This window comes from Brienomyrus brachyistius, chromosome 4, assembly GCF_023856365.1.
Source record: "Brienomyrus brachyistius isolate T26 chromosome 4, BBRACH_0.4, whole genome shotgun sequence".
Lineage (NCBI taxonomy): Eukaryota > Metazoa > Chordata > Actinopteri > Osteoglossiformes > Mormyridae > Brienomyrus > Brienomyrus brachyistius.
Genome location: NC_064536.1, coordinates 900,586 through 928,197, shown reverse-complemented (window position 1 = coordinate 928,197; position 27,612 = coordinate 900,586). Strand labels below are relative to the sequence as shown.

Here is a 27,612-nt window from a genome sequence, read left to right as displayed (position 1 = left end):
CGTGTCTTCAGCATGTCATAACAATGGCCAGATCTCTGTAGGTGGATACCCCTATTGGTCAAGTTGCCCTGATGGCTGCCATACCCTCGGAATAGCTGTTGTTGTGGCGGATCACCTCTTCTCAAAGGTGTCCGATGTCGATCTGTGGTATTTGGGGTGAACTTCTCCAGGCTGGTGGTAAGGCTGTCCTCCTGGCATTAAAGGCAGTCTTTGTTTCCATTTGGGAGTCAGGCATCATCCCAACCGACTGGAAAACGAGACTTCTTGTCCTTGTCTGGAAAGGGAAGGGTGATCGCCTGGATTGTATTGTTTTGAATATAATATGTCTTATTCATTACCTTTATCGCATTCCTGAGAAGCACAATTCATTAATATCAGGTAAATTTACATAATTATTTCTTTCTTGTGCATATTTCTGAACTAAGACAGGCATTACATTATACTCAATAATACATTCAGTGACTTCCTCTGTATATGTGAATTGGACCCAAAAAATGATTAAATAAGAGGGATGTGATAAAATTTCATTATAATATTTACAAACCTGCAGCAATGGAATAAACAACGTGCTAAATGTTAAACCCTCAGTTCATATCCCACTTAAGCGCTGATATTCTATTACAATATGTGAGAGATCTTTGTTTTAATGTGGGTATGTAATGTTTTCATATTAAGTTACTATGACATCATGGTGCTGGGCAACACAGACATTTATTTGCATACCTGCATTTTTTGCACTGTGCTGTTAGTTGTAAATAATGTGCAATTTATTGTATGTATGCATGTAATTATGTTGTAAATAGTAAGGGTTGTAACGTTGTAAATGTTGTAATGTGTTAGTATTTATCCTTACTGTGAGTGTTGTGTGAATTGTTGGCTTTTCTTTCTGTGTTACTTACAGTTAACCCTGGCAGTGCACTGTTAATGAATGTGTAACTTCCATTCCATTTCATAAAAAGCTGCATAGCTTAGCTGCAAAGGATTTTGCATAAATAATTCTTTTCTGACAGGAGTGCACAATGGCATGTCCAAATTCCTGATGAGAATAGCGTAAAGATTCCAGTCTTCTTACCAGGTCTTAGGGGGGGCAGGCCTAGAGTGAGTTAACTTCCCTGGGCCCCAGCTGAGGCCGACATAAACAAAGCTTACAGTTATTTTTCAGCCCAGTCTGAATTTCCTGGCAAAAGTGCCTTAAATTCCACAGGTAGACTAAGTGGCTATACTCAAATGATGTCCAGACAAAACAAAATCAGTCATATTGGCAAGAATAATCTGTCACATACATTTAGAACGTTAGATGTTAAATATACCTCCGTACAGTACAGTAAGTCATTGCCTAGCGTAAAAGAATATTTTAGTTTTTGAATCTAAAGCTTATTAACACAACAATATGCACTCATGGTCAGTCGGGAGTTTGGAAAATGCACCGCGTAGCTCAAACATGGGCAGTGGGCTTGGTCATAATATTTTGAAACTACATTAAGTTTGTTTTAAAATGTTGGGAATAACTGCTGACGTGCAGGAAAACCCAAGACTTAACATTTTATTGAGCATGTGTGTAAACCGTGGCACTGTTGTAGTCTCGAAAGGGTGTTGATTAATTGTAGTCCAGTCATACTATACAGTTGCATATATAAGTACGCATTCACCTTTAGAAGCCATATGGGTGCCAATCGATTGAAAGAGCGCAAATACACGTAAAATAAATAAGCATTTGCGCTATTCTATTAAGGTCAGAATGCACGGTTATTTCTTGGCATAGCCTAATACACTGCTTGGTGTTCTCACTCGGTTACAGTGAACAACTCACTCTCCCAGTCCCAGGTATGAGTTAAAAACAGCGTCCCTTCATTCCCTCTGCCTGGACTTACGTACATCTACAAACCACAATCGTTCTCCTTTTGCATGTCTGCCCCCTAATGGTAACATGAGTTCATGGCTTTGCAGGCAAGAGTGAGATGCGTCACTCTTGATAAAAGCAATAAGAGAATTTAGAGAAATGTACACTCAGTGACTAAAAAGTTAAGCACCCAGAAGCAATGCTTGCATCATGTTGAGGTCCTCCCGTGGCCAGCCAGGTCCTCTGATCATTCCCCAAACAAACATGTGTGGGATCAGCCCGGACTTCAACTCAGACCCAGTGCCAATCTGCAGGATCTCGAGGGCCAGTTACAACAGCTGTGGGCTGACTTGTCACAGGAGAGGATACAACGGCTGTACGACACACTCAGAAATGGTTAAAAACCCTCTAATGAAAAATATTAAACTGATTTTGAAACATAATAGGGTGTTTGTGAAAGTTTAGACGATCCCATTTAAAAATGTCTTGTATTGAGCTCTATTCCTATTTCAAAAGAGCTCAGAGTCTGGGTTCCTCCCTTTAAATTTGTTTAATGCATCACTTGTGCCTGAAAAGTTCAGTACGAAATTCATCAGCTGCAAAAAATCTCGGTGTTCATACATTTTTATGTACAGCACAAACCAGCTGAAAGCAGGCAGCGAGAGCCCTTAGAGGTTGTTGGTTCAAATCCTGTAAATTTTCCATGAGTGAATATAAAATTCTTGTTGGCAAAAGGGTCGGCAAAGGAAGTGAATGTAAATACAGCGCTGACTGTCGTGGGAAGATCTTTTCTAAAGACGTTGGGTTACTGCAGCCGGTGGGGCGCCGTGGACAAATTTCACAGTTTCATATATCGTTGAATTTCCAGAAGGGACGACCTGTTTCAAAGAGGAAACGGCTGATTAGAGAGTTTGGTCTGAGTTACACAAGAGCAGCGAAGGTGCAGTGATGTAAAATGTCTGCTCAGTCTTTAAGATATGAGGTTTGATGTGAATAAATCTAGATGATAAAATTGCGCAAACCTGAGAAAAACATGACAGATCTTCATATCCGTATTTCTTTTTAATGCATATTTCAAATTAGTTTGGTGTTTGACCAGCGGATAAATCAGGAGATCTGTGCTATCAGAGATATTTATATGTAAATATTAAACATTAATGTTCAATATGAATGTTAAATGCAAATATAAATATTAAACGTTAATGTTAAATGTAAATATAAATCTAGAGTCTAAATTTAGAGTCTACATTTAAGATTTAAAATTTACATATAACATATATATATATTTATATGTAACGTTTAACATTTATATTGAACATTTACATTTAATATTTACATATAAACATATTATTTATATTTACAAATAGTAAGCAATTTTTCAAACGTTATACTTAGCAAAAAGTTTTGATGATCCTTAACACCATTGACTTCTAGCTAAATGTAATAAAAGTGCACTAAATGTTAAGTAAAAAAAGTGCTTAGTGACCTTACAAACTGCGCACCGTAGTGTTTCACTTACCGATGTGCCTCTCAAAGCTTCATAACAGGTGGATACATCTCCAGGTGGTGAATCCTGTCTAGAGCGCATGTCCTGGAGACAAAGAACACATGTTATGTTAGACCACAGTTATAAAAGGGTTAGGGTTAGAATTCCATCGGAATGTATGCATGGTTACTTTTCTGTAGTGTTTCACTTACCGATGTGCCTCTCAAAGCTTCATAACAGGTGGATACATCTCCAGGTGCTGAATCCTGTCTAGAGCAAATGTCCTGGAGACAAAGAACATACAGTAAGCGACACCACCATCACAAAAGAGCAACATTAGATCTACTACAGGAAAATATGGAAGCTCTGAAATAAAGAAATAATACCTTATTTGTGCATGTATTTGTCAATTAATACATCAGACCTCCTTAATATCCCACCATTTCTGCTTTATTCCCATGTTATTAGATATTTGTGTTGTACTCCGTGACGAGCCTCCAGTGAATCTGTGATGATCTGTTGTAAATCAGTTTGAGTTGGATTAATCTGTCATAAACCGAACTTTGAGCTGTTTCACCTTAAGTGTGAACATGCACAACACTGAGTAGGTTAAGCAGAGCAGAAGCCACCATCGATGGTGTTTTTGCACTTATCAGAGGCACATTGACATTGTCTGAGGTCTCTGGGCTATTTCAGTTGCAGAGGGTCCCCCACTATTTTCCGTGTCTACAATGGTGGGGTGACGATGACAGAACTCGACCCCGGGGTCAGCTGGGGGAGAGTGTGGTGACGATAAAAGATGCCACCAAGGGAGGGGCTCAGGCAGATGTCTGGAGATTTGTACATGTTGTGTTTCACTTACCGATGTGCTTCTCACACCTTCATAACAGGTGGAAACATCTTCAGATGGTGAAGCCTGTCTAGAGCGCATGTCCTGGAGACAAAGAACACATGTTATGTTAGACCACAGTTATAAAAGAGCAGCGTTAGAATTCCATCGGAATGTATGCATGGTTACTTTTCTTCATACACTGAACGCAAATGCAAGTGAACAGTAACACAATAAAAAAAAAACACAAATGTCTTCTGTTCTCCTGTTACTAATATCTTGTTAGATGGGTAGATGAACCCCGCTTCGGTACCCACACCACTCCTCAGGGGCACCCCAACCATTCCATGTATCCGTTGAAATTCACCACCAGCTGACTTACGTAATATAATTAGTAAGGTATTGATTAGCCAAGAATATAATGGTAACAGTCAATAAGGATATATAAGTAATGCTTGGGGGTATGTTCCCTTTGCATTGGAGTAATTATGCCTCAATTCATTTTCTTATAATTTGTAAATTTCATTGTCGTTCTCAGTTCTCTGAATACTAAACGCTAAAATCCAAAAGTACATTATTTACTGCCAAAGCGGTCACTCTCCTCACCTGTGTCCTCCTCTCTCTGACGTGCGGCTTGTTGGCTTCAGCATACACTGTGTTTTCTTTGGTCACTGCCAGTGAAGATGTAATAATGTCTGATCACACAATCACTGCTCTATGAATCATAGCTCTATGGGATCCATAACAGAGACGTGTTCAGCTAGACCCACCCATATGTTACTGTGATTTCATTTTGCCTGGAGGTCCTGCCCTGTTCCCATTTCCCCCTCATACCTTCCCTCTTGGCTCTGACTTGGAAGATGCATCCTATGATCGCCAGTATCAGCACAAACAGAGCTCCAATGCCAGCAAGCGCATATATGCTGATATCCAGGGGAACTGTAATAACATAATAACATAAAAGGCAACTCTTAATCACAAACGATAGTTTTTTTATTCAAACTTATGTTGTGAACAAAAGGTCCACACTGCAGAAATCTACATGAATTGGTTATTTACTAACAAAAATTGTCATATTTAACGTTGAATTTATGAATGAATGTAATAAATGTTTCTTTATCCTCATAGTCAGGGGTCAATGTGGGCCGGAACAATCTTGAACATCGGTCCAGCACCTTTGTGCACCTAAATGAATAAATATGATTGGTAAATGTAAATTGGGTTTAAAATGTTTTCGTCTTAAAATTCAGATATTAAAACGCCCCATTCCCTAAACAGAGACAGTTGTATACTTCTGACAACTTGATTTTAGCAGTGTGGTTGAGTGAAAACAGAGATTTTTGAAAACATGGGCTCTAAAAGCGCTCCAATTGGTCTCTACTCATCACGTGGCCCATTCATGATTTGATCCCATTGGTTACACCATCTCATTGTCTGATGGAGTCTTGGTGACCCCAAAGGATCAATCTACTGTTATGAACATATCACAGGTCAAATTAAATATAAATAAAAGGCTATATATCATTTTGATCGAGATCAACCCCCCCCCCCCCCCCCAAAACAAATAACTGTAAAAATTACTTGTTCATCCTAGAGTGTTTTGGGGTGGTGGTGTATTTCATCTGAAATGATGTGTGAAGTTTAATGTACGAGCTTCTTGTATCTCCTCTGCTAATTTAGCTTAAAGGTCACAGTTCTGTTTTGCCGTGGGAAGGTGGCTAGGAGCTTCAAAAGTCCCCGGTTGAGATGACCCAGGGACTTCTGTGTGAAAGAACCTCATGATTCTGCCCCTAACCTTACCTTGTGTCTGACAGGAGGAGACCCCCAGGCTCGCGGTCTGTGAGCTGACAGGGTTAGAGGCCGTGCAGGAATAGAGCTCCTCTCCAGCCGTGGGAGTCACCACCAGGGTCTCATTCCCCTCCGTATCAGGGATCTTCTCATGGTCTTTAGACCAGGAGAGCTTCACCACGCTGCCATTCACCGTGCAGCTCAGAGTCACGGTACAGGTGCTGTTGTCTGGGCTGTAGCTCACCTGCGAGTCCATCTCCACAGACACGATTCTGTCTGTTCACACGACCAACGGAGACATGAACCGATTCTTCAAACCACAATCGCTAATGTACCAGCCCTATTTTCACTGTTCATAGATATATAAATACACAGTATATTCAGCTAGCAAACCTATCCCTGCTCATAGAAGCTCACAGGACAGTTAGATGTGGGGTTCTGTGATGTTTCCTTACCATAAACATTAACTTTTATCACATGAGTCTCCCATGGCCATGGTGGTGGGATGGATTCAAAGGTATATTCTCCGGTGTCATTTTTCATCAGAGGGTTGATGGTTAGAGACCCCTTTCCCTCACTCAGAGAGAATCTTTCTTCAAATGCTTTTTCATGAATAAGTATTTGTCCATTATACCTTTGTCTGATAATAGTTTCATCCTTCCTCCACTGCAGATTTGTTACCCGGGTGGAGTCATTTGTCCCTGACAGAACAGCTGATTCCCCAACAGCACCATTCACGACTCGCCAACACTGTCCAATGGGCAACTTCAGGAACACTTCAGAAGGAAAAATACAGTACACATTATATAAACTTATATATGGAACTTATACATAAATATGACTGAACAGTAGAAATTAAACTAGACAATTAAGGAATCTAGCTTCCATACGCGTCATACTGTAAATGTTGATACTGGCAATTCCTTTCAAGTTGACATACTGTATCACCAATGTTGACTGTCGCAGGTTTTTGCTGACATAAAGTTGTTATGACATTTTTTTCATTCTAGTGACATAAAAGGTTATAAGACCGACTCTACACGATAGTGTTTCAGAGTGACATGAAGTGACATAAGTTGTCATGTGAAGCCAGCTATAAAACAGAAGGTGAATACCTTCTTAAAGAGTGTGACACATGGTCCCAATGACCAGCAGCACAGCCACACTCCTCCTGAAGCTGGTGGTTTGTGTCTTGACTTTGTGCATGTTCTTCCTGAGTCTGTGGTGGTTTGCATCTTTTCTCTGGTTCTGTGTGCAGAGCTTACATGTTCTTCCTATGTCTGTGGTGGTTTGTACCTCGTCTCTGTGTTACGTACGCACACAAAAAGTATGTCATGTTTGGGGAAGGAGACAGTGCGCGGGAAGAAGAGTGCAGTTTTTTGGAAAATAAATGAACAGCTTCGGTTTACAACTTGTCTCGTGTCTTCCTTAAACTTTATCCCTTATACCCCACTTAGTGTTTGCCTGCCTGCAGACCCTTGTTCAGTGCTTTCAGTAAACACTGGTTGAGCAGTAAATTGGATGAAAGGCTTTTTCCTACTGTGGGTGGGGGCTGCGGGCACTGCTATCAGAACAAGCAGAACTGCTGGGGGCTTTTTCTCTGTGTCACCCTCACATTCTTGTCTCAGTAGTAGGAGTGATTCTGTGTCTGGGAGCTGTTTCCCGTCGCATTGACCTCAGAGTGTCTCAGTGGGCAGCGTGTGAACTGCTGCTCTGTGTCAGTCAGATAACCACCCCAAGGACGCGATCTGTACGTCCGTTAGTGGAAAAACTCAATTTGAACTGACTGAACCTTAAAAGTAGTGTCACCAGTGAAAATGTGGACCAAAGAGCCAAATTCTAAAGTACTTCCCAAATACAGAAAGGACACACGAGTAGGTGATCAAAGGCATACCAACATAAGTTCACAAACTTGCTGCCCTTCAAGGTGGACTCAATGCCATTTTCACAGCTAAAATATATTGCTGTTTATACAAACAAGGGTAAATGTGAGCTCTTAAGACTTAAGATGTCTGCTTAAAAAGTGACATTTTGGCGACGAGGATGAAGTTTGCATTCCCACCACCTTCACCTTCTCTTGCACTTCCCGGAGAACCTCCTGTCCCTTGGACTCGCTGGCTGGAATCGTTCCAGACATACTTGGATGCCCTGGGACTGCATGAAGTCAGCGGCGCTCGGAAGAAAGCCATACTTATTCGCTGTTTAGGCGCGGAAGGACAGCGGATCTTTGGGAAGCTCAGACCTGCAGAGAGCTCCTGGGTTCACACAGTGTCATCCTGCGCTGGATTCTTTCGGCAAAGGCGGCAGCAGCCGGGTGAGTCCGTACACCAGTAAGTGGCTAATCTGCGCGGTTTAGCCAGCCTCGTTTCTGAGAATGAACGAATCATGGGTTGAGCCATCTAGCCACAATATGGAGGAGCTTCAGAAGCATTTTGAATGTGGGGGACACACACTGGTATAAAACTAATATTTTATATTAATTGTAGGAGGGATCTATACGAATAATAATGAACACGTCACCCTCAGATTTTATGGCGGGGAAGCCCCATGCATTAATGAGACGCATGTTGGAATCGCACATAATTTGTACATTAATAGAATGAAAGTGCTTTCTATTTACATAAGCAAATTCGTTCTCCGAAGGTGCCTTTATGACAATGTGCATGCAGTCGATGGCTCCGATTACACTGGGAAAACCGGACATCGCTGCAAATTGCGCTTTAATGTTTGCCTGTTCAAGTATTTGTTAATGAAGAACGGTTTACGGATCTTGACTTAGCTGACTATGCTGTGACCGTCGCGGTGTCAGTGGAGGCTCTGATTGGGGCTCTTGAGAAACTGAGCAAGGAGTTTGAGTGTCTGGGATTGCAAGCCTTCTGAATAAAAACCATGATCCAGGCTTTTAGCGCCCAGCTCGTACAATCCTCGTGTGTGCCACGCCCCCCTGATTATCCACGTGTGCTTCCCTGATTGTACCCAGCTGCACCCTGTTGTTTGGTCTATTTCAGCCCGTGTCTTACCTTAGTGCCTTGTCCGTCATTGATGTTGTCGATGTCAGTACCTGCCCGTTGCTCCTTGTTGTTCTGCCCCGAGAATAAAAACCTGTTTTCCCCGATTTTCGCCTGCCTGTTCACCTTACCGGCGGAACCCCCATCGTGACAGTATGTCACTCTGAAACACTGAAGTCAGTCTTATAACCTTTTATGTCACTTGAATGAAAAGGTGTCATAACTTTATGTCAGCAAAAACCTATGACAGTCAGCGTAGGTGATATGTCAATTTGACAGGAACTGCCAATATCAGCATTTATGACAGCTACAAAAACTGGAGCAAAAATTCATGAATGCTTTTGTCAAGATATATTGATTGTCATGAAGGGCTTATGTACTCTATCTGACGTGTACCCTTCATAGAGCACCCTTAAGTAAAGTGTTACCCATAATTTTTATCGTTATGTCATGATTGGGGTTGTGTAGTTATCCTTAGTTAGAAGAAGCTAGAAGTTAGAAGAGCTTATTTAAATTTTTGGGAAGCTAGGAAGCTTGTGTAATACACATTTCCTATCTTACGCTACAACCAATGACTTATTTAGGATTTTCGAAAGTTAGTGCATTATACAGTACAGCCCCAGGACAGAACAAACAAAATGTGGTTTTAAATGAGAATTCAGTTCACTAGGTGAGATCGATCTGATGTAACTTAGCTTGCAATGTAACCAATCAGATGTTAGATTTTCTTTAAAACCCACCCACAGTGTTTGATGGGTGATTTTGGCAGATAACTTTAATAGTTGCTAATATTTAAATTGTCATTTAAATGACATATCTATCAATGGTCAGGCTGTTTGATCATTTAAAATCATATTTATCAACTGTCATTTAAATTGCACTTTATTATAATAAAAAAATTATAATTTAAATAACCATTTATGTAATCATTTAAACAACATTTTTAATTATAATTTAAATACTTATTTAAATGGAATGTTTATTTATTCATATGTATTATCACAAAACACCCTTCATATTACCTTAGGTTGATCATACATTTTGGTGACATTTATTTCTGTATAAAGCTGTATGACTTTCTAAGCTGGGCAGAGTGAAAAAAGGTGACGCAGTAAAGATGGCAGACTTACCCACCGATAATGGCCACATCAAGAGAGAAGGACAAAGGAAACACTGGACAAGCGAGGTGGACATTTTACATACGACACACAAAGGCTGTTTCCTTGTAAGGACTAAACGTTCACTTCCTCTGTGTGCTTGTTTTCGCGTTTGCTGACAGCAAGGACAAGTATTTTTGAAGTGTGGACAGGATGTGGTGCTGACATTTCACCCACGTGGTTCGTCTTGAATGACATGCAGTAATAATACAGAAGAATGGATTGATTTGAATTACAAGCAATTCATCCAAGTCTATTTTATTATTTCTTATATTGACATTCATTTATACATCAACATGTAAATGTAAATACAATGCATCTTAAGCATATTTCAACAATTGCTTATATGCATAGATAATAGTATTTTTAACTGTTTCAAAATCAAAACCATTTTAAATAAGATAAATCAAACTGGAATTACTGCCTTGACAGAGATACTGTAGCCTTTTAAATGATATTTTCATAATCCTTGTAAAATGACACATCATTACTTACCATCATATACACACATTATGCCTCGATGGATGCAGTGATACACACCTGCGCCTATAGGGAATCTCACCCTGACCCTGATCTCAGACACTGTTTGCTTCTTCAAGGCTAAATCTAACAAGGAGAAAAATCCAGTGAACAATGACGTTACAGATTTTATGGGCAACTATGTGCAAGAATAGTTCTCCATTTTGTGCCTGCAGTCTCCCACAAATGGAGGGCCATTTCATAAACACTGAAAATACTGTGGTATTTCCAAGCTACCAGAGAACAGAGCCCACCCACACACTTCCCCTCTGAGATGTGCAGCACAGATATTAAACCTTGTATGTTATAGCACTTAGAGATAATTAAACAGGGAAGATGCAGTGATGCAGTTAGTATATATACAGTATATATCCATCCATCCATCCATCCATTTTCTGAAATCGCTTGTCCTGTTCCGGGTAGAGGGGGGTATGGAGAGGGGGAGAATGTGGAAGAATGGTACTGGGAAATGGGGAATTATGGAATTAATGTTTTGTCTTAGGCCTTAGGAATTTATTTAGCATCACATTGAAGATGCTGTTGCATTCTGCGATTGTGGTTAGGGTTTCGGGATGTAGAAACAACACTTTTCCGTGTAAGCACCCGGGTTATGTGGAGCACTCTACGACACTAAATTGCATCATCTTACTATGAAAGATTTTACCAATCCTGCGTTATGAACTTTGTTATTTTTCTGTCTAGAGGCAAGATATAGGAGGGTCATTCGGAGATAATTTTTTTCACTTCCACAACACACACAATGTAAACCCATTTAAAGCTCAACCTTCATCATGAAGCAGCAGATTTTTTTTCAAACAGTAAGTAGATCTCTAAATAGTTAATGTTACCTTGTTAACTTAAGAAACATACCACCATAAACTTATACAACTGAACAATTAAAGCTAACCTGAACAGTCTAAACATTAACGTTTTCTTTTGTAAGACATAAACATGACAACAACCTTAGTAGATAAGGCGTTAAAGGTAACTGTTACTAATGTACATTGCACACTGTTTGTTATACACTTACTGCAAACAGCCGTTGGACAATGAAACTGAAACACCTTGTTCTTTGAGCACAATCATTTATTAGTTTGGTGTAGGGCTTCCTTTTACGGCCAATACTAAGAATGAGAGGTAAAAGTCCTGAATATTGGTCAGAGGAATTTCGAGCCTTTCGTCTGGCAAATCAGTGGCCAGGTCACTACATGATGCTGGTGGAGGGAAACATTTCCTCACTCTCCCCCTACAAAACAAGCCAAAGTGGCTCGATAATATTCATTGTACCTTCAGGGTACAATGTTTGAACCAGTGGATGAACCGGGTCTGCCAGAATGGTTCCGTAGTCCAAGGCAGTTATCTGCCCATCTAGAACAAGTCGTGTCGCGATATTGCAGCCCAAACCATCTCTGATTCACCTTCAGGCTGCACTATGGGTATGCAACAGTGCAGGTGCTAACTCTCCTGGATGTGGGAAAGGCAGGACTCATCAAACGGCGATGCGTTCCACATTGTACACAGCCCAGAATTTGTGCTGCTGGTACCATTGAGGTTTGGCATTGGCATGAGTGACTATTGCAGCCGGCCACGAATACTGACCCTGTGGAGCTTCCAACGAACAGTGTTGTGGAGACAGGAGAGTCGAGGTGTGCATTTAATTCTGCAGTGAGTTGGGTGGCTTTTTGGATTCAGACCAGGTTACTACGTACAGGTTACCCTTTCAGACTGCTTCTTCTTGCAACCACAGTTACTCCTGTGGGACGTGGTCCGTCCTACATGGTGGTACAGTATGCCGACATTACCTTGGATACCGGGGCTCTTGACGCACCACAAAACCTTGCTGCCGTAGTCACAGATGTGTCAGTCAGACACGCACCAACAATTTCTTCTCCTTTGAACTGTGATGTCTCCCATTATGTTGCGTACTGTAGATTGCAATATTTTATGTACAGCCGTGCTATTGCTCTGCTAATTCAACCTTCACACTCTGCTCTTACTGATGGGATGTGCAATCAGTGGTAAATATTGTGTGTGTGTGTGTGCATCTATGTATATGTATCTAAGTACATTAGCTGTACAATATTTAAAATAACTTTTATTATAATTTAATTATTTAACTATAATAATTTCATTATTATATTATTATTTAAAATAACTGATAATTATAATTTTATGAACTGATTCATTATAATTATTTCATTATTATTATTTATTTTAAATAATTGATAATAACTTCATAAAATTATTATACTTCATTAAATAAATTTAATATCATTGATCATTTTGCTTTAATCCACCAAACCAGTATCTGGTTAAATCCAGTAACTGGATTTAATTTCATGTTTCTAAACTTTTTTCTGTTATGTCTCCAATTAAATGATTATTATATACATTGATTGAGTGTCATTGTGCTGGTTATGTTCAGCTGCAGCAGTAAAGTGAATTTAACTTAATCCACCAGACTGTGGTTTCATTATGTTACTCAGTTATGCTTTGGGTGACGCTGAACCAAGACATTAACAGGACAGAACAGAAAGTCTTTATTGTCATTGTACAGGGAGGAAATACTGTAAATAGGCATAAATATATAAAATGTACATATACAGGGGAGGGGGACAGCCCCCCCCCACTTATCAGGATTACATTTAGTTACATTTATGCAGAGATAAATACAGTTACTTTGTATGTTCATTCAGCTCGCTGAACACAGGCATTTATTTTTGTTTAACATACATTATACTTCAGAAAAAGTAAATAGGATTTTGCCAGGGAGAACCAACAACCTGTCACATTGTGATACACTGCAAATGATTCCTCCAGCACACAATGAGCTATCCCAGCATGCACAGTGACACTGGGGAGTTTGGATAATAAACCCGAAACCCTGGACAGAGGGGCTCAGTGAATGAGGAGGTGAATCTGTGCAGGAGGGTCAGTCCATCAGAGGAGACTCTGTAGAAGGACAGAGCACCAGCCCCCCAGTCCAGATACACTCCTACTCTGCGGGAGCCTGAGGCCTCTATGGGTAAGAGAATTTGTTTATTATTGTGCAGGACAGAGTAACTGTTACTGCAGCTCAGACTCCATGACTTCTCATTGTCTCCAAGCCGACAGTCAGCACTGTTTCCTTTCCTCCTGATACCTTTATAAGTGACTCCTATCCCGGCTCCACCTCCACCCCACTCAGCCTCCCAGTAACAGCGGCCAATCAGACTCTCACTGCACAGAACTTGGGGGTAGTCAAATCTCTCTGGATGATCAGGATATGGCTGTTCTTCCTCCCATGTCACCTTCCTGTTCCCTTCTCTCAGAGACAGGTCTCTGTTTGCTGTGTTGGGGTCCAGAGTCAGTTGGCAAAAGTCTGTAGGCAAAAGGAAGAGCCACAAATACCATCAGGCAGACGGGCATATCTGCCATTTTATCACTGTCACACGTCGCTCACTCACTAACACAGAACTCGCTCCAATACACATACACTTTGTGGGAAGACTACGGGCACTATCTTAGGACAATACTAATGAATCTCAAAAAGACAGCACGTACACTCCCCGCTGATTTGGGGAAGACTACGGCCGTTCTCTTAGGGCAATACTAATATATCTCAAAAAGAAATGCGTACACTCCCCGCTGATTTGGGGAAGACTACGGGCGCTTTCTTAGGGCAATACTAATATATCTCAAAAAGAAATGCGTACACTCCCTGCATGCACAAAAAGAACAAACGGGAAGGATTTTTTTTTGTTATTTTGGTGAAATTAGAGATATAGAACTATATCAGAATATATTTTGTACTTGTTATACTACCACACAAGCACAATATGAGCAGCTATAAAGAACCTGTTTATAAAAATAATGATTAAATAAATAAATGAATAATTGAGCTATATCCCGAAAAAAGAATTAAGTGTTTTTCTTCATGTCTGTTTTGTTGATGTGTTTGTTTTTTTCCTTTGGATGGTGTCTAAAATTATACAAAATGGGAAACTCACCATGGAATGGGAAACACAAACATGGAAATCCATCTACACACAGTGCAAAAAGCCACACGCATCACAATAACTGTGTGAATACAATCATAAAATGGAATTAATGGTATTATTAAAAACGTGCAAACACTTACATTTCTGTAAGCCTGGTCTGGTCCTGCACTCTCCACCATGGTCCACACTATAGGAGAAGCAGAATGACATAGTACTGCTGTATCCATTTATTTATTGGTGCCTCTTCTTCACATACATGCATAAGTACCTGTAGCGTGTCAGACACACACTCTGTACTCACTTCAGCTTCTCCAGTTTACAGCTGGGATCCTCCAGTACAGCAGACAGCAGCTTCACTCCTGAGTCTCCTGGGTGATTGTAGCTCAGATCCAGCTCTCTCAGGTGTGAGGAGTTTGACCTCAGAGCTGAAGCCAGGGAAGAACAGCCTTCTTCTGTGACTCTACAGCCTGACAGCCTGCAGGGAGACAGACCAAATTCTCCAATAAATAAGATCACCTCACCATTTCATGTACAATGAAAACCGCTTATTGTGATCACATAACGTCTGGGTGAAATTGATCGCTATATGCGGATGATCATTATAAGTGATTTTTGTCTTATCTTACTAATTGACATATATTTATTACATGAATATAAGCAGAGATGGACAAAACTGGTACGCAACTACGCATTCACCTTTAAAAGTGATATGTGCGGCAATCGATTGTTGTAACAGCGTAAATACATACGTATTTTATGTGCATTTGCGGCGATATGACAAGAAATCATCGTTCATCTTAACTTTTATATGCTAATGCATATATAGTTTTTAAAGGTGAATGCGTAGTTGTGTACCAGTTTTGTCCATCTCTGGTCACAAGTTATGTGCATCTCTGAATATAAGGTAATAAAACGGAGAGGATTGCTGTTGATTTTAAACATTTCAAAATACAGTGCAGCAGTTTCAAACACCTTTCAAATTACAGTTACCATACAAATTATTGAGCTGTGTATAATTCAAATACTCTATAATACATTTGAATACTGTACATGATATTGAATTCCATTTTATTTGTGCAGTGCATTTTCCCAACGTTACATTGTCTCAAAGCACTTATTGTAGTTTCACTGCTGCATCTCGATGGCTCGTTTTTTGCCAGTTTATCATAAGCTTTGATGAGTCTGTATGTCATAAAGGAAAAATCTTTCTTTTTTGTTTTTTCTATGCACGCAGCATTAGCTTCAGGTAGCTAACCAGAGGCATACAGATTACCTCAAGGCAAAGTAGGGCAATCAAATAAAGTTATAAAATTATTTAAACAGTATTTGCATAGGAATGATTCTGTCCCAAACTTTTTGATCCATTTTAGTGGTTGATCACTATAACCGTAATTACTATAAGTGGGTTCCACTGTATTACTTTAAAGTAAATGTGACTACATTCAATAATTACAGTTAACAGTGTAGAATACCCAGTAATACTGACCTCAGTATCTCCAGGTTACAGTGTGGAATACCCAGTAATACTGACCTCAGTATCTCGAGTTTACAGTGTGAATCCCCCAGTCCAGCAGAGAGCAGCTTCACTCCTGAATCCTGCAGGTCATTGTCACTCAGGTCCAGCTCTCTCAGGGGTGAGGAGTTTGATCTGAGAGCTGAAGCCAGCGCCTCACAGCATTTCTCTGTGAGTTCACACCGGTCCAGCCTAAGGAAAATGAAACACTTATAGTATAAAACCACTTTTTGTATTGGTGCACAGTATCAGATTAGTGTGTGATATTTGAGAGAGGTTATCCATGACAGTATGGTGTTAGATCAGAGGGGTAACTCTTGGGCCCTTCCACGAATTGCCACCTTATCGTGGTGAAGTGGTTTGTATCCCTCTGTCATTGTAGGAGCTCTACATTGTCGGGGGAGCTGCCCCTGTTAGGGTGTCCCAAGGCAAATTGATTCTAGGTGAGCAGCTTAACAAAGTGCGATTCAGAATGACCCTTATGAAAAAAAGATCACTAAGGATAATTTGATTCTGCCCAGATTGGAGTGACCGGGGCCCTGCCCTGGAGCCAGGCCTGGTGGGGGGGGGGGGGGGGGGGGGAGCTGGCAGACAAAAACCAGAACGAGAGACGAGATACAAACCCAATTTCATTCTCAAAATGCATTTTGACCACAAAATGACTTTCTTCTGTCCACAAAATACAAAGTTCTGTGCAGAAAATGAAACATTCTTTTTGATTTCTGTGCATGAAAGAAAATGAAGTCTTTTTGTTTTTATGGACAGAATGCAGCAAGGCTTTACTTGATTTTGTCATTACACAATGTCATACACAAGGAAGAAGATGCACACACAGAACCAGACATTAGGTATAGTGTTGCACTTCTGCAACACTGACATAAAATGTTCATTCCGTACTCACTTCAGCTTCTCCAGTTTACAGCTGGGATCCTCCAGTACAGCAGAGAGCAGCTTCACTCCTGAGTCTCCTGGGTGATTGTAGCTCAGATCCAGCTCTCTCAGGTGTGAGGGGTTTGACCTCAGAGCTGAAGCCAGGGAAGAACAGCCTTCTTCTGTGACTCTACAGCCTGACAGCCTGCAGAAAGGAAATCACAAAATATCAGCTGCAATTTTTAAATGCCCTCCCTTTTCCCCCTAAGATACCCCCCTCCCCTTTGGGGGTGTCCACTACACTCCTGTATCTCCTGCCTCTTTACATACCACAGGAGAAAAGATTAATGTTCACATCCAGAACCAGGAACAAAACAGAGCTGGGAAACACCTCTATCTGACTGCCTAGGAGAATCACTGAGGATCCCCTCAAGGAGAGGGGGGTACAGAGTCTGCCATGTTCTGGCTGTAAACACTGGCAGTAGGTGAATATGTGTACAGTGGATGGCAAAAGCTTACAGGCCCCTATTGTGATCTGAAGCTTTTCAAGTAATTTCCCTGAAATGGTTCCCCATCTTTCCCACGCAAGTATAGCTGACATTGTTTTCATTTCAGCCTTTACATAAACAGAGGGTGACATTTCAATAAGTGCAGATTTATTATTTTATTAAACAATCTAATAATTATCTGTGAATCCTCCCGTAACATATTGTCCCCAAACTGACTAGGAACTCTGACCGGAGGAGATGTGAACATCCCCAGCAGCTAATGCAGGCCTGTCAGGCCCACCTACCTGATTCACAGCTTGTTTATATTAAAATCATACAAATTTTAACCCTGGTTTCTTGATGAGTGGGCAGCGTGTGCCAATCTCTCTCTCGGGCTGTAGGTAGTATGCGGGCTACAGTTTCTTGAACAATCGTCTTTAATAATCACCACACGGTAACACGGTACCTTACAACTTTTTCAATCGCCCTCCTACCTTCCTTCTCCTCTCTTTTTTTTCTTCCCGCGCTCCTCTCTAAAACTGTCCCCCTGTGTACCAGGGCAGATAGGAACTAATAATACAGTTAACTAAAGGAACATACTGAACCTTAATGTAACACATGTAAATATAACCGAAGTAATAGAGTACTGTAACTGATAATAAATAAAATAATAATTAAATCTGATCATTCAACATAACATTGTAATGTAAAATAAATATATATTAACCTTAATAAAATTACTGCAAAGCATAATAATAATATGGGGCAGCATGGTGGTGCAGTGGTTAGCACTGTTGCCTCGCACCTCTGAGACCCGGGTTCGAGTCTCTGCCTGGGTCACATGTGTGTGGAGTTTGCATATTCTCCCCATGTCGTCGTGGGGTTTCCTCCGGGTACTCCGGTTTCCCCCCCACAGTCCAACAACATGCTGAGGCTGATTGGAGTTGCTAAATTGCCCGTAGGTGTGCATGTGTGAGTGAATGGTGTGTGAGTGTGCCCTGTGATGGGCTGGCCCCCCATCCTGGGTTGTTCCCTGCCTCGTGCCCATTGCTTCCGGGATAGGCTCCGGACCCCCCGCGACCCAATAGGATAAGCGGTTTGGAAAATGGATGGATGGATGGATAATAATAATATATAACATAAATCAGTGGCATACATTTAATTAAAATAATCCCAAAAAAATCATGTGCACAGCAACCACGGTTACAAAATTATGAAATTAAAAGTTAATTACAAAAAATTTCATGGTTGCAACAGTACTTTTAGGAATCCTGTCTGAGAGACCTTAGCACATGAACATTTTAAACACTGTGTTCCACACAGATCTGTTCAGAGCAGTGAGAGCTGATTACAGGAGTGATTCCTCTCTCATAGCTGACAGGCGGCTGATGTGACACAGGAAGGGGCCGAGGCAGCAGGCACCCAAAATAAAGGAGTATTTTATTTGGCGTAATTCTACCTGAGGAAACGTGATTTAGGTTCCTCTGCTATGAAACTGTGAAAAGTCCAGCCCAGGTATTTACTCTAGTACACAGTGTAACAATATTAAGTCAGTATAACAATAATAAAACAAAACATCCGCATCTCGTCCTCTTTTCTGAGAAATAAAAATCTATACCTGCTTGGTGAGAATGAAATGGTGTGAGTGCAGCCGTTCACTCGTCTGACTTGCCTTGCAAACGTCACAGAAACACTTTATAATATAAAGTACTGACATAGTTCATGCTTAGACAGCTTGGATTCAGGATCAGCCGCATTACTGGCTGAGGCACTTCAGACATGAGAGGCTCTTATAATATTAGTCCTTCTGCTGCATCTAGAGGCCTAAACAGGAGCTTAAGTCAGAGTAAATGAAGTGGCCATGTGGCTGATCCCTCAGCCCTTCCCAGGACACTCCTTTCTGTGTCTGCATGGTGGAGGGTGTCTCAGTTGTGCTGTCAAATACTCATGGCCTATGGTTTTATCTGTGTCCCAGTTGCAGTGCCATTGTGAAATACCAGTTTACTATTTGACCAGACAAATATGACTGACCTATCCCCAGTTTACGGTGTGGGTTACCCAGTAATACTGACCTCAGTATCCCCAATTTACAGTGTGGAATACCCAGTAATACTAACCTCAGTATTCCCAATTTACAGTGCGGAATACCCAGTAATACTAACCTCAGTATCCCCAGTTTACAGTGTGGAATACCCAGTAATACTAACCTCAGTATCCCCAATTTACAGTGCGGAATACCCAGTAATATTGACCTCAGTATCCCCAGTTTATAGTGTGGAATGCCCAGTAATACTGACCTCAGTATCCCCAATTTACAGTGCGGAATACCCAGTAATACTGACCTCAGTATCCCCAGTTTACAGTGTGGAATGCCCAGTAATACTGACCTCAGTATCCCCAGTTTACAGTGTGGAATGCCCAGTAATACTGACCTCAGTATCCCCAGTTTACAGTGTGGAATACCCAGTAATACTGACCTCAGTATCCCCAGTTTACAGTATGGAATACCCAGTAATACTGACCTCAGTACAGTATCTCCAGTTTATAGTGTGGGATACCCAGTAATACTGACCTCAGTATCCCCAGTTTACAGTTTGGATCCCCCAGTCCAGCAGAGAGCAGCTTCACTCCTGAATCCTGCAGGTCATTGTCACTCAGGTCCAGCTGTCTCAGGGGTGAGGAGTTTGATCTGAGAGCTGAAGCCAGCACCTCACAGCATTTCTCTGTGAGATCACAGCGGTTCAGCCTGCAAAAGGAGCCGAATTATTATACACAGACAGACCGGTATGTATCCTACACATCAGTGATCAAAGCGATACAAAATATCCAATCAAACTTTTTTGCAGCATAATAAGAGAAGATGAACTACACTGTATAGCCAAATAGAAATTACTATCTGCCAATAAAGTCTGTCTAAGAGGTTGGTGGTGTTGCCTGGAGTTGTGCCAAGACAAAAAGCAGTGCTGACAAGTCATTGCCTAATAGCATCACTGTCAAATACAAAAGACTTACACACAGTGGAAGACGAATGCCTTTTCAACACTCTTTCATCATTTTGTTTAATTTCTCAGAAATGTACAAAGTCTCTGGGTGAATAAAACAGTAAGCACAGGAATGATTGTCCCTTGGGATTTAAAAGGCCACTCAGGCACTTTTGAGGTTCTCTGACATGCCTTGACATTTTCAAATATTTCCCCTGTCTAAAAAACATTTATCCCACCATGTCTTACATGTGCTCTTATTCAGCACAAACAATCTGAGACCACGTAGAATGCTATAGTTTGCATGCTGTCAATGGCCCATCAGTCTGGAGTGTCACTGCACTCCACACCCATCGCTTTGGAAAGGCAATTTGAAACGCAAGAAAAGCACCAACAATAAAGTCCTTTTCACAGTTTATTGGTAGATGGAATGAAAAATGAAAAACTGTTAGCAGTCGCTACAGAAAGCGATAAAAATGATGCAGTGCCTATGCAGAGTTAACGGAAATAAAATAATTCACTATTATTTACCCTCTGGGAATGAGAGTATCGTCGACAGACGTATCTTTCTCATATATTTCAGTTTATATGTCGCTAAAAATGTTATGCAGAATCATGAACAAAACACTGACTAAATCCATAATCTGTTTTCTTTTCAAAAGTTCCATTGTTGAAAGTATTAAAGTTCCTAAAATTAGGCTATATAGGCACAAAAGAAACACATCTGGAGGGCAGATATATAGATTGATAGAGTAATGCGTAAAGAAAATGCTTCTTTCGGTTGCTCTTTAGACTTGTGGATCCGCGAGTACCGCGAAACGAGTAATGGTATCCACTTCTGAAGAAGTTCTTTTGCACAGTTATGGAAGTACGCTGGGCTGATGCCACATGAGTGACATAAAATCATCTATTAGAATCTGTGGGAGAGTGATTTTGTAAAAGTGCAGCTATGCATGGGAACTGTTTCAGCAAGTAAATAAACTGCCCCGTGTGAGGGTCGAACTCACGACCTTCAGATTATGAGACTGACACGCTACCGACTGCACTAACGAGGCTTTCACTGAAGTAAACAGCCCTGTTTGCTAACACATCTAGAAGGCAGATATATGGATTGATAGCGTAATGCACTGAAGTAAGCAGCCCTGTTTGCCAGTGTGCTAACACATCTAGAACTCAGATATATGGATTGATAGAGTAATGCTTCTTTCGGTAGCTATAATGCAGCAGGTTATTGGTGACATGCTGTTCAGGTGGACTATAAGCACCTGAAGACAGTCACAGAGAAGGAGGTCATAAGCAAGGCTGCGTTGGCCGGGAATCGAACCTGGGTCAACTGCTGGGAAGGCAGCTATGTTAGCCACTATAACACCAACGCTGAAGCTGAAAATGCTTTGTAGCGATTACCTTTTATCTATCCACAAACCCGCTAGCAGTATGTCTGGTCCAGGTCTGGTGTCGTGATACAGGTGTAATAGTCAACAAGTATATGGCCCTTGTCACAGATTTTGCTGTTGCTGAATTTTGTTGTTGCTCAATTGGCTACTGTTGCACGTGAAATCTTAGCCATGGGATGCGGATGACTGTACAGATGCTTGCATCTGAGATCAGTTTGGGCTAGACGTTGAAATTGGAAGGTTGGTGGATCCGCTATGAGACGAGTAATGGTATCTACTTCTGAAGAAGTTCTTTGCACAGTTATGGAAGTACGCTGGGCTCATGCAACATGAGTGACATAAAAACATCTATTAGAGTCTGTGGGAGAGTGATTTTGTAAAAGTGCAACTACAGTAGCTAACTACTGTATGTAGTTTGTAGCTTGAAAGTAGCATACCCAACACTGCCTGTTGATCTATGTTCTTACAATCACCTACAGTATGATTATGAGCTGTGGGTAGGGACCGAACACGGCAAAAATGAGCATACAGCAGACATTTTTCTAACTATTCAGTAGACGGGTATGCAAAGTAATATGAGTCACCATGTTAAAGGGAATTATCAGTCGGAAATATTAGCTAATTTTTAACAATTAGCCGATGGTCGATTGTTGCTTTATCAGCCAATACTGATAGTTGGACGATATCATCGGTGCATTTCTAATTTGAGTGATGTCCAGAGTTTATGTTTTATAAATGGACACCTGAATTCCTGATCCTATGAGTGAAATCCTTTTTGTTCTATGTTGCTATACATATACATATTTACATATAAGCATATGTATATATTATATATATATAAAATCTCCAACACCCTAATTGTACGACTAAAATTCTTTCAGATATGCTTTTAAAAGGAACATTCATTTAAAGGAAAACATTTATGAACAGTGATACTTCATTCATCCCTGTGTGGAAATTGTCTTTTCACCTCCCATTCTGCTCCATCCAGAGGATGGTTATGAAAAACCTCACTATTTTACTAATTCACTAACTTCAGCCAATATAAAATCTAGCTTCCAGATTGTCTTGGAGAAAAAAAATGCAGCCTCATTATTAATCCAAAATGGGAAGTAAATGATATTTTTTGGGGAGGCATGGTGATGCAGTGGTTAGACCTTTTGTCTCACATCTCTGGAACTCAGGTTCGAGTCTCTGCCTGGGTTACATGTGTGTGGAGTTTGCATGTTCTCCCCATCTCGTCGTGAGGTTTCCTCCAGGTACTCCGGTTTCACCGCACAGTCCAAAGACTTGTTGAGGCTGAATTGCCCGTAGGAGTGCATGTGCATGTGTGTGTGAATGGTGTGTGAGTGTGCCCTGCAATGGGCTGGCCCCCCATCCTGGGTTGTTCCCTGCCTCGTGCCCATTGCTTCCAGGATAGGCTCCAGACCCCCTCTGCGACCCAGTAGGATAAGTGGTTTGGTAAATGGATGGATGGATGATATTTGTTCATTGTATATTTTAAACAATGTTACTATATAACTGCCAGATTGTAGGTGTTGTTAAAGGTGGGACATCTTTACCATCAGTCATTCCACAAAAAATTCAACTTAGTTACTAATCCAGAAGGAGAAATACATTTTGTATTATAAAAGGCAAATAATGCACATGTTTCTCCCATCCTCACATTACTTACAGAGCCGTCCTGGAGTTCTTGAGCACAGGCAGCAGCCTCCAGTGCTCTTTATCTGATCTGATGAATTTCTTCAGATCAAACACATCCAGCTCCTCATCTGACATCAGCAGCACAAAGGCCAGAGCTGAGTACTGTGCAGGTGAGAGGTCTTCTGCTGAAAGACGCCCTGAATGAAGGTATCTTTGTACTTCCTCTACTAGAGAATTGTCACCCAGTTCATTCAGACAGTGGAATAGGTTGATGGTCCTTTCTGGAGATAAATTCTCCTGTATTTTCTCCTTGATGTATTGGGCTGTTTCCTTAATGTTATGTGAGCTGGTTCTTGTCTGTCCCAGTAGTCTTTGTAACAGAGTCTTACTGGAGTCTTTTGAGAGGCCCAGGAGGAAGCGGAGGTAGAGGTCCAAGTGTCCATTCTTGCTCTTTAATGCCTGATCCACTGCAGTCTTCAGCAGGTCAGCCGATGAGTTTGACAGAAACACATATAAAGCAGCGAGAAACTCCTGGATGCTCAGATGCACAAAGCAGTACACCTTATCCTGGTACAACCCATATTCCTCTTTAAAGACTTCTGTGCACACTCCAGAGTAAACTGAAGCTTCAGCGACATCAATGTCATTCTCTGTCAGATCATGCTCATAAAATATGAGATAGCCTTTCTCAAGGTTGTCAAAAGCCAGTTTCCCAAGTTTTAAAAGGAATTCCTTGCTGTGTTTATTAAGCTTCATTTCATAGTTTTTCATATACTTGTCATTTTTAAATCCTGTCTGAAAGATCAGGAAGTGTGTGTACATTTCAGTCAGAGTCCTTGGAATTTCTCCCCTGTCAGTCTCACTAAAAAGCATCTCAATCACAGTGGCTGAAATCCAGCAGAACACAGGTATGTGGCACATGATGAAGAGGCTCCTTGATGATTTCACATGTGTGATAATCCTGCTGGCCAGGCTCTGATCACTGAATCTCCTCCTGAAATACTCCTCCTTCTGGGCATCACTGAACCCTCGTATCTCTGTCAGCCGGTGGAGGCACTCAGGAGGTATCTGATTGGCTGCTGCTGGCCGGGAGGTTATCCAGAGGAGAGCAGATGGAAGCAGATTCCCCTTAATGAGGTTAGTCAACAGCACATCCAGTGACGTTCTTTTTGTTATATCAAACCAGCTCTCATTGTTCTGAAAATCCAGAGGAAGGCGACACTCATCCAGACCATCAAAGATGAACAAGACTTTGTACCTAGATAGCTCAGTGGATTGAAATGATTTCAGTTCTGGGACAAAGTGGTGAAGCAGTTCAATCAGACTGTATTCACCTTTAATCAAATTCAGATCCCGGAAAGGAAGAGCAAATATGAAGTGGACATCCTGCTTTGCTTTTCCATCTACCCAGTCGAGAATAAATTTCTGCACAGAGACTGTTTTCCCGATACCTGCCACCCCTTTAGTGAGTACAGTTCTGATAGGTGTCTCACGCTCACATAAGGATTTAAATATATCATTGTACTTGACTGTAGTATCTTCTGTTCGCCTTTTCTTGCATGCTGGTTCAATCTGTCTCACTTCATGCTCATCATTGACTCCTGCAGTCCCACCTTCAGTTATGTAGAGTTCTGTGTAAATCTCGTTGAGAAGTGTTGACTGTCCTTCCTTAGCTTTCCCTTCAAATACACACTGAAATTTCTGCTTCAGGTTACTTTTTATTCCATGCTGACACTGCATGAATTCCCCTGAATAAAATGAGAGGAAAATGCAAATTCTCATTGTGATCCTAACAAGAATGGAAGGAAGGATATTTAAACACACACACACACACACACACACACACATATGTATTCATATCTTTGTGGGGACTCTCCATTCATTTCTATGGGGAAAAATCCTAATCCCAACAATGACAACCCTAACCCCCACACAGCCCTAACCTTAAGCATTAGTAACCAAACAAAATACAAAACTTCTGACAGAAGTTTTTTTACTCCAGTCACAGATTTTTATATAAATGAGTTTCCCTTGTAGGGATCAAAAACATGGTCAAAATCACAAATTTTTATCACATTCTGGGGACATGACCCATCTACACACACACACACACAAACGCTTTTGACTATTTCATTATGATGAATGAAACTAACATCATACATATTTTTACTGAAACACCACATATATGTACAGAAAAGCATAAAGCTCTTACTCTCTAATATGTCACCCAGCTCACTTCCTGCTTGGGAACCTGGACGAAACATCCTCCAGAAAGAACTCACTCCTCTCTTTACTTGGCAAAAAAAAGATTTTGATTCTGAATAAAATAAGAAAAAAATTCAAATTCATTTCTATCTTCAATGTGAATATGTAACAAACTGTATGTTTTTCAAGAGCTTAAAAAGGTACATTTTAGATGGAAAAACAAGAAATGATAAAAATCTCGGCCCTGGATTCTCCATTCCAGCTGGCTCCAGGTGTACCTCGTTCCTTTGGTGTCTGCTTCAAGATCTCAACACCATGTATTTCTGGGCCATCTTCTCTTTCTCTTTGCTGATTACGCTTCTGCAGTTCTTCATTCAGTTTCTGAGCAAGGTCATTCCTGTTAATCTTCTTCAGGATCTCAAGCATGACATTGAGAGCGTCAGCCTCACCGTAGACACTTATCATCTTTTCGGCGATGTCCATTCTGTCCAAATTCTCCAGCTGAGCCCTGGGAATATGCTGATACTTTTTATGCACCAGGTGAGTCAGGTTATATTTTAACTTCTTCAGGTCATCTTCAGTGAGCTCCTCTAGATAACCCAGCAAGAGGTCGGCGAGCGAGGTCTGGGTCTGCAGAGTGTCGGAGATGAGTCCATGAGACTCACAAACCCGTACATGTCACTCCCACACATGCACTGACCTTTCCGTTAACAGAAGGCAGGTTTCATGCTTACAGTCTTAAGCGGCCTCTAAAGACACCTGCTTCTTTCATTACTATAGGAATCACATGTGTGTGTTTATTTTCTGCATTATTATTAAATCTTTATTAAACCAAGTTAGTCCACTGATGTTTAAAATCTCATTTAAAAGAGAGACCCATCCAATTTAAATAGTAATAAAAATAGTTCAAGACCAAATTGAGCACATTTAAAAAATAACATCAAAAACAAAATAGACTAAAAACATCATTCTAAGACACCATCCAGTATAATTATACATATTTTAGATTAAGTTATTCAGTTACAGTACATCTGTAACATTAGGTGCAGTGCGGTATGGTAAGGAAGTAGCCTGAGGAAGAGCACTGCAGAGAGTGAGCCTTTTGTCTGCTAAGTTATTCTGTTCTGTTACAGTACGTCTGTAACATTAGGTGCAGTGCGGTATGGTAAGGAAGTAGCCTGAGGAAGAGCACTGCAGAGAGTGAGCTTTTTGTCTGCTAAGTTATTCTGTTCTGTTACAGTAGGTCTGTAACATTTGGTGCAGTGCGGTATGGTAAGGAAGTAGCCTGAGGAAGAGCACTGCGAAGAGTGAGCTTTTTGTCTGCTATTTTCAGGAAATTTCATCTGAATTTAGTTACTCAGCTTATGCTCTCCTGCCTTTCAGTGTCAGGTTTTTACAGACAACATTATCTTATGCTGAAACGTTGTAGCCAAACCTCTCCATGGGAATGATGAGCCATCGCTTAGATGATTATGGCTGTAAAGAAACCAGTTCCTGTGTATCGCAGTCTGACTCTGTAATAAATACCAAAGGTAATGTTAGTTTTTTATTCAAAAGTCAGTTTACCAGCTGTAGTATCTTTCAACCAAAGCAAACTGGGCAGTTTCTATTCGCACGCAGGCAGTTTATAACCGCAGACAGGAATGTCCACTTATTTGGACTAATAACTATGGGCCGTATTCTACCTTGTGCTTAAGTCAAAAAAGTGTGTATCCATTGACATAAGCGCACCCTTCCAACTATATGCTCTGTAGGGCTGTATTTGTCACAGACAAGGAGTAACACACTACAACACCAAGAATGCCTTGCTCCTGTCTTTGTCTGAATTTGAAATTACCTTGCTCTTTAAATTGTCTGCACCTGTTTGTTTCATTACTCACCTTATTTGTACTTGTGTGTTCCTTCGGTAT

General features: G+C 40.9%; 2 protein-coding genes and 1 non-coding gene across 11 annotated transcripts in view; all 3 read right to left on the bottom strand.

Annotated features, from left to right (window-relative positions):
- Window positions 1-2,472: 2,472 nt before the first annotated feature.
- Window positions 2,473-8,132, bottom strand: LOC125740487 (SLAM family member 5-like). Its single transcript, XM_049011703.1, has 9 exons — window positions 8,015-8,132; window positions 6,399-6,719; window positions 5,956-6,219; window positions 4,990-5,094; window positions 4,762-4,826; window positions 4,189-4,260; window positions 3,539-3,610; window positions 3,360-3,431; window positions 2,473-2,718 (listed from the first exon to the last, which is right to left on the bottom strand). The coding sequence occupies exons 1-9, from the start codon at window positions 8,130-8,132 to the stop codon at window positions 2,632-2,634; spliced, it is 1,176 nt and encodes a 391-aa protein (XP_048867660.1). The 3' UTR covers window positions 2,473-2,631.
- A 5,018-nt stretch (window positions 8,133-13,150) lies between these two features.
- The window catches only part of LOC125740431 (NACHT, LRR and PYD domains-containing protein 12-like), a 50,527-nt gene continuing 36,065 nt past the window's right edge, over window positions 13,151-27,612 (bottom strand). For 3 of the 9 annotated variants that reach the window (XM_049011525.1, XM_049011524.1, XM_049011527.1), the window contains 5 exons: window positions 17,022-17,195; window positions 16,139-16,312; window positions 14,909-15,082; window positions 14,748-14,794; window positions 13,151-13,988 (listed from right to left, as the gene is read on the bottom strand). In XM_049011525.1, the coding sequence (XP_048867482.1) occupies window positions 13,459-13,988; window positions 14,748-14,794; window positions 14,909-15,082; window positions 16,139-16,312; window positions 17,022-17,195 (1,099 nt within the window). In that variant the 3' untranslated portion in view covers window positions 13,151-13,458. Of the gene's footprint in view, window positions 13,989-14,747; window positions 14,795-14,908; window positions 15,083-16,138; window positions 16,313-17,021; window positions 17,196-20,187; window positions 20,225-23,528; window positions 25,246-25,709; window positions 25,815-25,980; window positions 26,333-27,137; window positions 27,217-27,612 lie in introns of all 9 variants that reach the window. The other 6 variants (XM_049011533.1, XM_049011529.1, XM_049011530.1 and 3 more) reach the window with 6 other exon arrangements.
- trnam-cau (transfer RNA methionine (anticodon CAU)) lies at window positions 21,442-21,514 on the bottom strand. The gene has a single exon. It is a non-coding gene; the product is annotated as a tRNA-Met (tRNA).

Bases quoted from the DNA above. Each gene is read 5' to 3' on its own strand.
- LOC125740487 (XM_049011703.1), bottom strand. From the start codon at position 8,132: ATGGCTTTCTTCCGAGCGCCGCTGACTTCATGCAGTCCCAGGGCATCC. The intron at 4,261-4,761 runs GTGAGGAGAGTG...CTTTGTCTCCAG, and splicing joins TCAGAGAGAGGAGGACACAG to GACATGCGCTCTAGACAGGC. The intron at 3,611-4,188 runs GTAAGTGAAACA...CTTTGTCTCCAG, and splicing joins AAGGTGTGAGAAGCACATCG to GACATTTGCTCTAGACAGGA.